Below are 12401 nucleotides of genomic sequence, written 5' to 3'. Positions count from 1 at the left end.
GTTGGAGGTTTTACCGGTCTTATCCGAGGAAGGGTTCTCACCATTTTCTTTTGGGCCTTTTCTCATTTGCTTCTTATTGGTATTTCTATCAAGATTGTGTTAGCCCTTTTCGCTAGCTTTCCAACAAACTTGGTTTCGTCGAATTCGGAGTCCGTTTGCAGAAGTTGTGTCAGTTTTGGTGTCCTTTAAAGGGGCTGCTGCGGATGTAATTTTTTAGTACCGCTCTTGGGAGCGGTACTACCGTGGCTCCTGAGCGGTAGTACCGCTCCAGAGCTGTACTACCGCGGCTCCTGAGCGGTAGTACCGCTCCGGACCAAAATCTCGTGTTTTGCTCAGCGGAAGTAGGCACGGAAGTAATTTTTTTTGTACCGCTCGCAAGCAGTAGTACCGCTACCACTTGCGGTAGTATCGTGAGGTCGAGCGGTAGTACCGTGGGGACGAGCGGTAGTACCGCTCCGGCGGTTCTACTGGCCTTTTGCCTCCTCGCTGTTGTTTTTCAAAGGGGTACTACTGCCCTAGCGGTAGTACCGCTCTGTGCTGGCTGTGAGCATAACGGTTGGATTTTTCCCCACCTATAAAAGGGGGTCTTCTTCCCCATTGAACCTTATCCTTGGAGCTCGTGTTCTTCCCCCATTGTTGACCTTCTTCGAGCTTGCTAACTCTCAATCCCTCCATGGATTCTTGCTAGTTTTTGAGGGAAAAGAGAGAGGAGATCTAGATCCACATTTCCACCAATCACTTTCTCCTCTATGTGAGGGGAACCCCTTGGATCTAGATCTTGGAGTTCTTGGTGTTCTCCTTCTTGTTCTTCCTCTCATTTTCCTCCCTAGCATTAGTTGCTTCGGTGGGATTTGAGAGAGAAGGACTTGGGCACTCCGTGTGCCCTTGCCATTGCATTTGGTGCATCGGTTTGAGTTCTCCACGGTGATACGTGGAAGTTACAAGTTGAGAAGCTTATTACTCTTGGGTGCTTGGTACCCTTGAGCTTGTTCCTCTTGGGTGCTTGGGCGCCCTAGACGGTTGGTGGTGTTCGGAGCTCAATCATTGTGGTGTAAAGCTCCGGGCAAGCGTCGGTGTCTCCAATTAGGTTGGGGAGATCGCCCCGAGCAATTTGACGGGTTCCGGTGACCGCCCCCAAGGGTTGCCAAAGTGTACGGGTTCCGTGACCGCCCCCAAGGGTTGCCATTTGTACGGGTTCGGTGACCGCCCTCAAGGGTCCCTTAGTGGAATCACGGCATCTTGCATTGTGCGAGGGCGTGAGGAGATTACGGTGGCCCTAGTGGCTTCTTGGGGAGCATTGTGCCTCCACACCGCTCCAAACGGAGATTAGCATCCGCAAGGGTGTGAACTTGGGATACATCGTCGTCTCCGCGTGCCTCGGTTATCTCTTACCCGAGCCCTTTACTTATGCACTTTACTTTGTGATAGCCATATTGTTTCTTGTCATATATCTTGGTATCACCTAAGTAGGTTTTCTTGCTTAGCATAAGTTGTTGGTGCACATAGGTGAGCCTAGTTGTTGTAGGTTTTGTGCTTGACAAATTAACCGCTAGGTTTATTCCGCATTTGTTCAAGCCTCAACCGTAATTATTTTAAAGCGCCTATTCACCCCCCCCCCCCCCTCCCCCTCTAGGCGACATCGACGATCTTTCAGCTTCCCCACCTTACAGCTCGAGGACGAGCTGTTTGTGCAGGCGGGGAGAAGTGTTATGACCGGTTTAGCTTATAGCCGGAGGAGGCCCACCGGGCAGTAGTTAGGGGCTTGGCCCACCAGTTATCTTAGGTTAATTCTTATGCAAGTTATCTAAGTTATAAATATAGGCTGTAAGACTCTTTTTGGAATTAAGCAATAAGAATATTATTATCCCTATTGCCCGGCTCCCAGAGGAGCCGGAACCCTAGCCGCCGCCGCCTTCTCCCTCTGACGCGACAGCGCCCAGCCGCCGGCGCGCCCGATCATCGCCCCGTCCCGCTCCATCCTTTCCCTACAACCTCCGGAGCAGGTCCGGTAGGACCCCTGGTTCTACCAGTCCCAGTGTAGAACTACATTGGCAGCTAATGGCTGGCAGATACGTATAACTTGTGGGCAGAAGTTCGGTCACATGTCCCCAGTATTTTGCTTGCATTTTTAAAAGTAATAGTACGGTTGCAGGTTGCTAATATCCACATTTTTAGATGTCAATACTGTTTATTCTCTTTTCTTTGCTACAATTTCTCAAGTGATCTATATCAATTTTGCATTCAACCTGGATGGTACAAGAGTAAGAATGCCCCTCCCCAATACCCCCATCCCTCCCTCGGGACTAATTAGTATTCAAATGTTGATGATGTTTTTGGTGCCTTTTTCAAGCTGTATGCCATGTCAAGGCAATCATGTTCTATGAACTGAGATGTTTGATCTTGCATTCTTTATATTGAAGCAAATGAAGAAAGTATGTGCAAGCTATTGGGAAAATTTTCTGCTGAAACACGTTAGGAAGTTTCAAGGGTCAGGTTCGAAAAAAATCATTGTATATACAATAGCAAGAGGCAAACATATAGGTGGTTTACATTTGTTCTCTCTCTCTAATTAGCTTACCACATACAATGCATCCAAAGATGTTCTCATGACAGACCACGTGTGGCTGTTTGCTCCAAAACTGGTCAACATTAACCATACGTGCAAGATAATACCACGTTCATCAGGTTATCATCAAAATAATAATACAAGAGAACACGAGAGGCAACCTTTGTCCGTATGACGGTTCATAAGACGCTTTCCCTGCACAATCCCCCACCACCACCACCATTCAGCATGGAGCTGAGACATGCATGTCTTCTTTGCAATGCCAGCAAGCTCCGACTTTCAACAGTTACAGGCTGCGTCCACAATCTTGATGGATGAAGAGAGCCCCAGGTACATGTAGCCAAATCTCACAAGAGCAGAAATGCCCGCTCTACATCCATCTATCTACAGTAGCAACTTCACGCGGACCCATATTTGTAATGCAATAACATGTCCCCAGGCTCCATCCAGCTTGGCGCTTTATGAAATACCAGAATAACACTGTATCAAATTTCAGCACAGTTCAGCAGCTAGTTGCTCAACAGCAATCAAGAAATGGATGGAAGAACAGTAGTAGACAAGTACTGTACATAGCATTAATAAGAAAGCTATCACACAATGTTGCTTCTTCATTAGTATTTCAAAACATTGGACGATCATAAGGAGTAGGGAATTCCCACCGCGCAAAGATGAAGATTGATACATGGACATGCCAGATTTTCTTTTTCTTTTTTGAACTGAGAACCGGATACAAGGTTGTGCAACATTTCACAAAAGGCTGGTGTGAAACCTGTGAAACAGATATCGAAAGCATTTAATTCAAGAGAAAATCAAATATTCCACTGGGGACGAAGATCAATGATATGGGAGGAACAGAAACAAATAATTGCATTCGGGGCCAGTCAATCATACAGGACGAACACATACAAAGGAAGCAAAATTCAATTACACAACAAAGTTGTACTAAATCAAAGACACTTATTTTGGGACAGAGGGAGTATAAGATTTGAGGAAACAAGACAAGATACAGCTAATAAACAGAAAGCATTATTTGATAAACTTGAGGAAACGGTGGTTGCACAGGGAAATATTTGCCATCATGAATCTAAGAAATCAGCAACATTACATATTACAATGCAGTAGCCAATATATGTGTTGACATTCCTGATTATTCACAGAACCTATTGTTTCCTTGCAGGGAATGGGCTCAAAAATCCCATCTTAAAACAATAGTCCAGTGCAATAGCAGAAGACAGAAATATAAAAATGCTCCCAACAACACTAACTGCACCATCAAGAGCAAGTGACATTAAGGCATCAGTGCTCAACTCAAAGGGCCTCCCAGATTCCAACAAAGCAAGACCTGCAAGCAATTCAGTTTCAGTGAAGAAAATAACCGTGCAAAGGAATATTTGCCGAGAAGTTTTTAGCAATGGCATCATCTAGTTTTACCTCTAACAACAGCGAATGCGGCAGCAGCTCCTGTTTTAAGCTGGATATTATCCAGATCTCTTCTAACGGCATACCGGAATGTGACTCCAAACAATGCACAACTTATGAGAACAACCGATGATCGAAAAAACAGTTGGGGCAAACTGTGGACTTCATAGGAAGATATGGGCAAACTAGCCAGAACACCGATTATAGAGGAAATTGCTGCAGCTTTTGCAGATTCAAGCCTCTCACTATCTTTATCGATATCTTCTCCACCTGACGTATTCCAAAAGCTTCGATCCTCAAGGCTAGAAGTCAAGGTACACTGTGCTTCATCAATCATTTCTCTTGCCTGTAGCAATTCCCGCTGTGACTCTGCAATCTTGTTTAAGTAACGCAGCATTATAAACATATAGTATGTTATGAAGAAATGCATCAAGCAAGAAAAAACTGATGTCTTCCTATGACTATTGAAGGAAAGGTATTTTGATGATTACAGAACTGTATGATCATATAAAGTTGATATCACAACCAATAAATCATTCTGCTTCATCATCACGGGACCACATGAACATGGCACATGCCACCACTAGTACTTCATGTTGGAAGAAGAAATGGAAGCATCTCATTATCTCAGTTTACCAAACAAACAACAGGGCGTCCTGAAGCCTTGAACCAAAAAGGGTGGAAAAGTCTACTGATAGAAGCCAATATGGCACCCATCAGGCTTCTTAAAACTATCTAGACTCAACAAGTTCTTCTCTCGTCTGTGAGCAAATAAAACTCAAGGAAATCTCACATTCCCTGCATCTAGTCCGTCTATCGCAGTCCCACCGCTCTGCACGGCACACATTGCCTTGACGAACCACATGCGCCTACTGAGAGCTTCTATTGTTTGGCCAATTAAAGAGCACCATTCATCGTCCTTCAAGTTCGTCGGCGCCACATTAGTTCAAACACAAGAGCGGCGGTCACCAAACATGGTAGAGACATGGTAGGCAGCGGTACTACCATATGTCCATATCCACAGTAGCGTAGAATCGCGCCAGAAATAAGCAGCGGCGCACTGAGGGTGACGGTGGCGGTCCGTGCTACGTACTGACTGCCCACTGGCCGCTCACGTATGGTCGCCCTCCTACGAGTGACCCACGCAACGCCAGAGCACCACTGGTCGAGCCGAGCAGGCAAAGCATCGAACAGGTTACGTGCAGCCGCGGCTTATGATGTCGCGTACCTCGTCCCGGCGCCTCTCGAGGCGGCGGACCTCCTCGGTGGCGAGGCGGGCGGCGGCCTCCTGGCGCTCGATGTCCGCGAGCTTGGCGCGGGCGAGCTCCACGCGGCGCTCGGCGGCCTCGACCCCGTCCAGCAGCGCCCGGTTCTCCTCGCGCCGCAGCAGCTCGTCCACCTTCTCCCCGACCGCCGAGCTCAGCCACTCCGCGCCGGGGGCGCCCTCGCCGGGGGCGCAACTCCCGCGGACGCCGCGAAGGTGGCGGCATCGCGCGGCGAGCGGCCTCGCGGGGACGAGAGGCGGCGGGATGAGCGGGCGGAGGAACGCGGCGTGTGGCATCGTGCCGTGGTGTGCGTTTCCCGGCTACAGCGTGCTCAGCTCTGCTGCGGTTTGGATTGGACGAGGACGGCGATGAGTTCCACTCAACGCCTGCCGCCACTGCACGTGGGACCCACACAAAAAGAGACAGAGAGCCCCACTGCCCCTAGGCAACGGCCTCTGGAAGAACGTTTTATTTCAAAAACAAATTAAAACATGGAAGAATGTTTTGTTTTAAAAAAAATGAAAATACAGCAATATAGGTACAACGTTAGTGTAGATACTGCATTTGCATTATGCAGCCCTGTTTGGACCGTTGAAATTTCGACAGAAACGGCTCGAAATTCCCACAAGAATCAGAAAAACATACATGTTCTCGTAGCATAAGAAACTTTGACAGGAGACACACAACATGAACAACATATATGAATTGTCACAGGAATTTGCAGGGAAGGTCCAGCTGTGTTACCATGCTTCTCTTTGATACTCTGATGTTTGTTGCTCTATAGCACCAGATGTCAACAGCAAGGTAAAACAAGGAAACGCAAAGGAAAGATCGACAACTGAGAAGATGACCAGGTTTATCAGCATCCGGGAAGACCTTCAGTAGCCCCGCACATGGTTCACATTCAGCAGCAATCAATCCATTTGCACGCACCTGGTGAGGATCAACGGCCTGGAAATCAAACGATGCAGAGGGTTTAGCTTACAGAATTTACGACGCAGAACAAGTTTCAGTCGATTTGCACCCCACCCAGCGTGCTACTTGGTAGGAGCATAATTGTTCCACGGGCATTTTCCGATTAAGCAGACATAACATATGTTGTTGCAAATACAAATGACACACTCAGTCCAAGTAGCTCAAATAAGTATATGAACATTCTCGGACCTAAATGTTATTATTAGGGAGCACAGTTGAAGCGTATTGGATTCTGATTTCTGAATAACGTAAGTCAAAGGTCTGCTTCCATTTCACATTATGAACATGTATCCAGACCTCAGCAAGTGATTGTCTGAAATGTCACACAAGTTTGCACAAATATAAGTTTCTGGTACAGATCTGTAGGAACCATGTAAATAAATTAGGAATTGTTTGGATTCCTCTGATCTCACCAACGTGACTTTTGAGGGCAGGTAATCATGTAACCAAATTTGAACCTGTTCGACTGTGACTTCTCTACGATAGTTTTACTCTTAAATGGGTTTAAAAGTTGAGTGTAGTCTGAGTCCTAGTATTAAGAATACAGCTCATATAAGAATAGTACACTCTTATGTTTCGATGTTGGTTATTATTGGTCTTCTTGTTACCATAGAACTAACTGTAACAATTCTACAGGATTTGCAGCATTACATGCATTACTACATTCAGAAACAAACAAGTTGAGAGAGCCACTGGTTTAATCCGAAAACAGAAGCCGGCCAACATCCATGACTAAACTCCTCTAAGATGATACAAATTTATCTCAATATTGCCTCCAACTCTGAAATATTCCCCATTGTACATATGTCTACACAGGTGATACATTCATATGTTATGAAGACTCTTAACCATACACTACTAGGAAACGTATAAGTATAACCATCTGATCTGAATTCCTGGGATATTTGGAAATTTGACAAAAGGTGCTGGCACAGTTCTTCCATATGATACCTCACTTGCAACAATCTCAAATCAGTAAGGCAAGAAAGAGGCTAAATAAGCTTCAGAGTTCAGAGAGATTGCGACGAATTGCATAATACCTAAATAAACATTGTCTGCATTCACCAAAGTATCATTAGTTCCTATGATCAAGTTCAACAAGTGTGTTCTGTTAGTGTTCACTACCTCAACCAAGATAGCAGTTAACAGGCACACAAAAGATCTTCATGAAGTGTCTATTATACAGAATTGACATGGTAAATTTTAGCACAGCAAGCCCAGGGATCAAATTTACCTTTTCTTACTTCATGTCAGCATCACTGTTCTTCAATGATCTGGGTAACCTTTCTCAGGCTGGCATCAAGCTGGGGAAGACCCAAACCGGAGGTCTGAGAGGTGAATCGCTGTTCAGGGGTGGTGCGCCCACATATTCAGCATAGCAGACATCACAAGTTCCATTAACCAAGGAATACTCGAACCATTCACCCAAGCGTCGCCCAGCAGCATATATGCAATCACCTCGAATCTCAGGGAAACCTGGGCCGATGCAAGCCGCGAATCCGTGGAACCCAAGAAACAATGTTCGCCCACCCAAGCTTGTTATCATCACCCACTTTCCCTCCCCAGGCACCCACCGGAAAACACGGTACACAACCGTCTCTGCCTGCTCCTCGCTGATGAGCAACACCTCGCCGTCGCACTCCCCGAGCATGAACCGCTCCCCCACCGGCCTGTTCTCCTCATCATACTCTCCTCCAAGGAATGACAGTTCCAGCGAACTCTCGGACAGCTCCAGCGTGGCAAGACGGAGGCCAACCAGGGCGTAGAGGGTGGCGTCAACGAAGATCAAATCGTCGAACACGTGGGGCGCATCGGCGGTGGCCACACGCCAGAGCGCATCCCCGGGGCGGCAGTGCTGGACGGTGGACCTGCCGGGCAGGAAGAGCACGACGAGGAGGTCGGCAGAGAGGATGGCCCGGGAGAAGGGGGTGGGGACCCTGGGGAGGCGCTGCTGGTCGCCGGTGAAGAGGTGGAGGAGGAGGAGCCTGGGGGGGTACTGGGCGGCCGCGGTGGTGGCGGTGACGAGGAAGCCGTGGGCGTAGAGGAGGGTGAGGCGGGAGGGGGGCAGGTGGTGGCCCCAGGGGAGGCGGAAGCGGTGGAGGCGGCGGAGGCGGGGGTGGAAGAGCGCCTCGGCGAAGGAGGGGTAGAGGGAGACGAGGAGGAGCGGGGCCTGGGAGGCGAGGTGGGGGCGGGACGCCGGGAGGAGGGCGCGGTAGTCGCGGCAGGAGGCGCGGAGGGAAAAGAAGTCCTCCAGGGAGGTGAGGCGACGGGCGATGTCCGGGAGGAGGTCCGGCGGAGGGGACGGCGTGTGGCCGGAGGCCTCGGCGGGGGTCGAAGAGGAGGAGGCGACCGCCGGTGGCGCGTGGCGACGCCGACGCTTCTCCATCGCCATTTCTCCTGCCATTTTTCAGCTTTTTTTCCCCTTCTGGGAATTCCCTGTCACCCAAGGAGACCGATAGAAACGGGGAAGACTCTCCCGCACCGTCATTGGCTGTGGGCTCGCAGCCCGTGGCCCATGTTTTTCTTGTCCAGCAACATATCGTATCTTTTTTTAACATCAGTACAGACACAAGCGTTCATATACACGCGCATACACTCATCCCTGTGAACGCACACACGCGCACCCTACCCCTATGAGCACCTCCGAAAGACTGAGCCGGAATATCATCTTGAGATTTACGAAGTCACCGTAGGCGCCTCGTCGTCGATGGGAACGTCTCCTCCCACTAAATGCGCATCGCCGGAAATCCTGAAATAAATCTAGGAATAAATGCGAGCACCAGGATAGGATTTGAACCCTGATGGGCAGGGGATACCACAGTCCCTTTAACCATCCAACCACAGGTTGGTTCACAGCAACATATCGTATCCGAATCTCAAAAAGAAATAGAGTAATATGTAAAAATAAAAAACTCAGGAAATGTAAAAATAAAAAAAAATGTAAAAGGGAAAAACTACTACTCCCTACGATCCAAATTAATTGGCGTTGGTTTAGTATAAAATAAAAGTTGTACTAAGGGCCGAACTACAGCTTCTCAAAAGCTTCTCAGAGTCAGGCCGTGTTTAGTTCACGACTTGGCTTCCATGCACGAGAAAAAGTGATGCCTGGAGCCAGCTTGGAAACTAGCAATTTTGTGCCTAGCCAGGCATGGAGTGTTTGATTGCATGTACTTACACCTGAATATTGATAAAATTTGAATATTGATGGGATTCGAAATATTGATAAGGTATTATCAATAATATGGGCGGGATAGACCCCAAAAAAAAATGTCAGCCATGGAATGCATGCACGCATAAGGGAGCACAAGATTATAGCTAAAGATTTCAGCCAAGAAGAGTCAGGACTACTAAAGAATGCATGGCTCCATTGCGCACACAACAAAACATGAAAAGTGTGTTGGCCTGTGTAAATAACAATGCATATAGATTCGCTTGCAAGCAACGGAGTTAATATATTGGGCTGGTTTGTATACCCAGCCATGTCATAACAATATTTTACCATGCAACGAGAAGTCGGTTTCTCGGCTACGACAAGGTCTTCTGTCTGGACAAAATTCTCAGTCTGAAAAAAAATATCAGTCTAGCATTTGGAGTCACGCAAGGCTTGATTGTGCAAACATTGAGGCACTTCAGCGATGCATAAGGCGTGTTGAGCTACGGGATACTCCAGGCTCTAGCTATGACGCAGATAAATAAAGAAAGGAGCGTCTAGCATCCCTCACGCACTATAAAAGGCGGAAAAGCAGGAGGACTGAGCGTTGCAGACACACACAATACCAAACTCCAGAGCATCGCAACATCTGAGTACCACAACCCTCATACTCCTCAGTAGTCGTAGTAGTAGTAGTAGCTAGCTCCAGTTGTAATAAAGAATTTAAGGCATTGTATCTCCATATGGTGGAGGTAGGCATAAGGTAGTCTTCTTTTCTCTTTGTAATCCCTTCGGGGTCTCCCGAAAGGGAAATCCGCATGTAAATTATGTTGTCGAAATGAAGTGGTTTTGTGTTTCACTTGGTCTTTCTATTATGAATTTATGAGATGTGTTCTTACGCTAGGGATCCTATAAGAGAAATCTCTGTCGGTAGTTCTTTGTTTAGTCTGTGTGGTGTCTGTTGAGAACCTTGTAGCCGTAAAGAAGTGTTCCCTTCTGGTGGAACTGTCTGAAAGACGATAGGAATTTATCCCATAAATTCGCAATATAAACATCAAGTGAAAGAACTTAGTTGCTTTTGAAGCAACATAGTGACAAATACAAAGAATACTAAGTAGGATTAACACAACCGTTGCATACCCGTAGGCCGTCTCGTTGGTTTCGCCAACCCGTAAAAGATCTTGCATAAACACATAAAATATAATAATTAGTATATTAGGTTAATTTCGAATTCACTAAAATTAGTAAATTTTAATATTAAATAATTTCGAATTTTTTAATTAACTTAGGTTTCATGCTAAATAATCTCGTATTTTTGCATATTTATTAAAAGATTAATATAATAAAAAATTAATTTACCTAGCTGAAAAAGGTTTATGGTGGAAAATTCATTTGTGTCAGACCTAGCCCACAAGAGAATTCAGCTAACTAAAGTAAGAATTGTTGCCAAGCAGCACCCAGGCGACCCATTCCTAGCGCATGGGCCAGGCTAATCAAGGTGCATGGGTCACTGGCCAGGCTAAGCAAAGTTTTCAAGTTGCCAGGCCAGGCGAGCATCAACTCATGTGTACTTGAACCAAACATTCTCCAGCCAGTTCTAGGCAGGGAAACACATGGGCGGCCTCGGTTTCCGAAACTTGGAGATCTTTAATCTTGCATTACTGGCACGTCAGGCTTGGAGAACCCTAACTGATGAATCTTCACTTAGCTCAAAGATCCTCAAATCAATGTATTTCCTAGAATGCTCGTTACTTGAGACGGAGTTGGGACCGCAACCCTCACAGATTTGGAGAGCCATACTGAATGGCCGGGACGTACTGGTGCAGGGTTTAGTCAGAAGGGTAGGAGATGGAGAAACAACGAACATATGGGATCACAATTGGATTCCGAGGGACAGCTTCAAGCGCCCCATTACCTCCCTTGTACAGAACCCGCCCACACTTGTCAAACATCTCATTGATGCCACCACGGCCACATGGAATGAGGGTCTGATCAGTACTGTTTTCACCCGTTTGACGCTCAGGAAATCCTCAAGATACCATTATGTACACGTAAAGTTGCAGATTTTTGGGGCTGGCATGAAGAAACCCACGGAATTTTCAGTGTCAGGTCAGCATACCGCATGATCCTAAGGATGAAAATACATCGGGAGGCTTGGTTACACGAATCGGAAGGTTCCTCGCACACCCAGCATGAGAGTAAGCAGTGGAGCAGCATTTGGCACATACAAGTACCATCTAAGATTAGAATGTTTGTATGGAGATTAGCTAGACAGTCCATGCCTACTGGCGAGCTTCTGAAGCACCGTAATATGTCGCCAGAGGATAACTGCAATTTGTGTGGGGCTAGGGACACTTCGCGGCACGCTCTCTTCACCTGTCCGATGTCCAGTAGCGTCTGGGCTTTGGCGCCAGAACACCTCATCGAAATGCTGGTTCAGGAAGAATGCTCGAGCGAATGTTCCAAGGATTGGTTGTTTCATATACATGAAATAATGAGCAAAGATGATTTTGTGAGGACAATTGTTACGGTCTGGGCAATCTGGAGTGCGCGTCGAAAGGCGATTCACGAGGATATCTTCCAGTCACCCGTGACCATAAACGGTTTCATCACAAGGATGTTATCCGAGCTCCATTTTCATAGTTCATACGCCGAACACAAGGACTGCACCAGTCCGGGCACCCAGGCCGAGGCAGTGGCAGCCACCGGTGGCGAACTGTGCGAAAGTAAACGTCGACGCTGCGGTCTCTCGTCATGGAGGCTATGGTGCAGTAGGAGCAATCAACAGAAATGCAACAGGTAGGTTTTTGGGAGGCTCAGTGCTAGTTTTTCGGCACATTGCCGATCCGCAAGTTCTTGAGGCCCTGGCTGTGTGGGAGGCACTAGCCCTCTCGAATGATCTATACCTAAGGCGTCTCCATGTGGCCTCAGACTGCAAAGTTGTCATTGGAGACATCCAGAAGGAGAATGCACCCAGTTATGGAGCAATCATACATGAAATCTTAGATCACTCTTCGTCTTTTGA

The 12401-nt window shown here is 47.1% G+C and overlaps 1 protein-coding gene and 1 non-coding gene across 2 annotated transcripts; both read right to left on the bottom strand.

The window, feature by feature from the left end:
- Positions 1-3579: 3579 nt before the first annotated feature.
- On the bottom strand, positions 3580-5706 carry LOC109743115 (uncharacterized). Its single transcript, XM_020302201.4, has 3 exons — positions 5214-5706; positions 3998-4361; positions 3580-3908 (listed from the first exon to the last, which is right to left on the bottom strand). The coding sequence occupies exons 1-3, from the start codon at positions 5544-5546 to the stop codon at positions 3727-3729; spliced, it is 879 nt and encodes a 292-aa protein (XP_020157790.1). The 5' UTR covers positions 5547-5706; the 3' UTR covers positions 3580-3726.
- Positions 5707-5796: 90 nt separating this feature from the next.
- Positions 5797-8629, bottom strand: LOC109743106 (uncharacterized). The gene is made up of 2 exons (XR_005757774.3): positions 7460-8629; positions 5797-6201 (listed from the first exon to the last, which is right to left on the bottom strand). It is a non-coding gene; the product is annotated as an uncharacterized protein (transcript).
- Positions 8630-12401: the final 3772 nt, after the last annotated feature.

This window comes from Aegilops tauschii, chromosome 5 (genome assembly GCF_002575655.3).
Source record: "Aegilops tauschii subsp. strangulata cultivar AL8/78 chromosome 5, Aet v6.0, whole genome shotgun sequence".
NCBI lineage: Eukaryota > Viridiplantae > Streptophyta > Magnoliopsida > Poales > Poaceae > Aegilops > Aegilops tauschii.
The sequence above is the reverse complement of the archived record's forward strand: the minus strand, read 5'-3'. Positions and strand labels throughout refer to the sequence as shown.

What these genes read in the sequence shown, in the direction of transcription:
- LOC109743115 (XM_020302201.4), bottom strand. Translation starts at nt 5,546, where the DNA reads ATGCCACACGCCGCGTTCCTCCGCCCGCTCATCCCGCCGCCTCTCGTC. An exon ending in TCGAGAGGCGCCGGGACGAG is followed by an intron (nt 4,362 to 5,213) that starts GTACGCGACATC and finishes TACTTAAACAAG; the next exon opens with ATTGCAGAGTCACAGCGGGA. An exon ending in CGCATTCGCTGTTGTTAGAG is followed by an intron (nt 3,909 to 3,997) that starts GTAAAACTAGAT and finishes AATTGCTTGCAG; the next exon opens with GTCTTGCTTTGTTGGAATCT.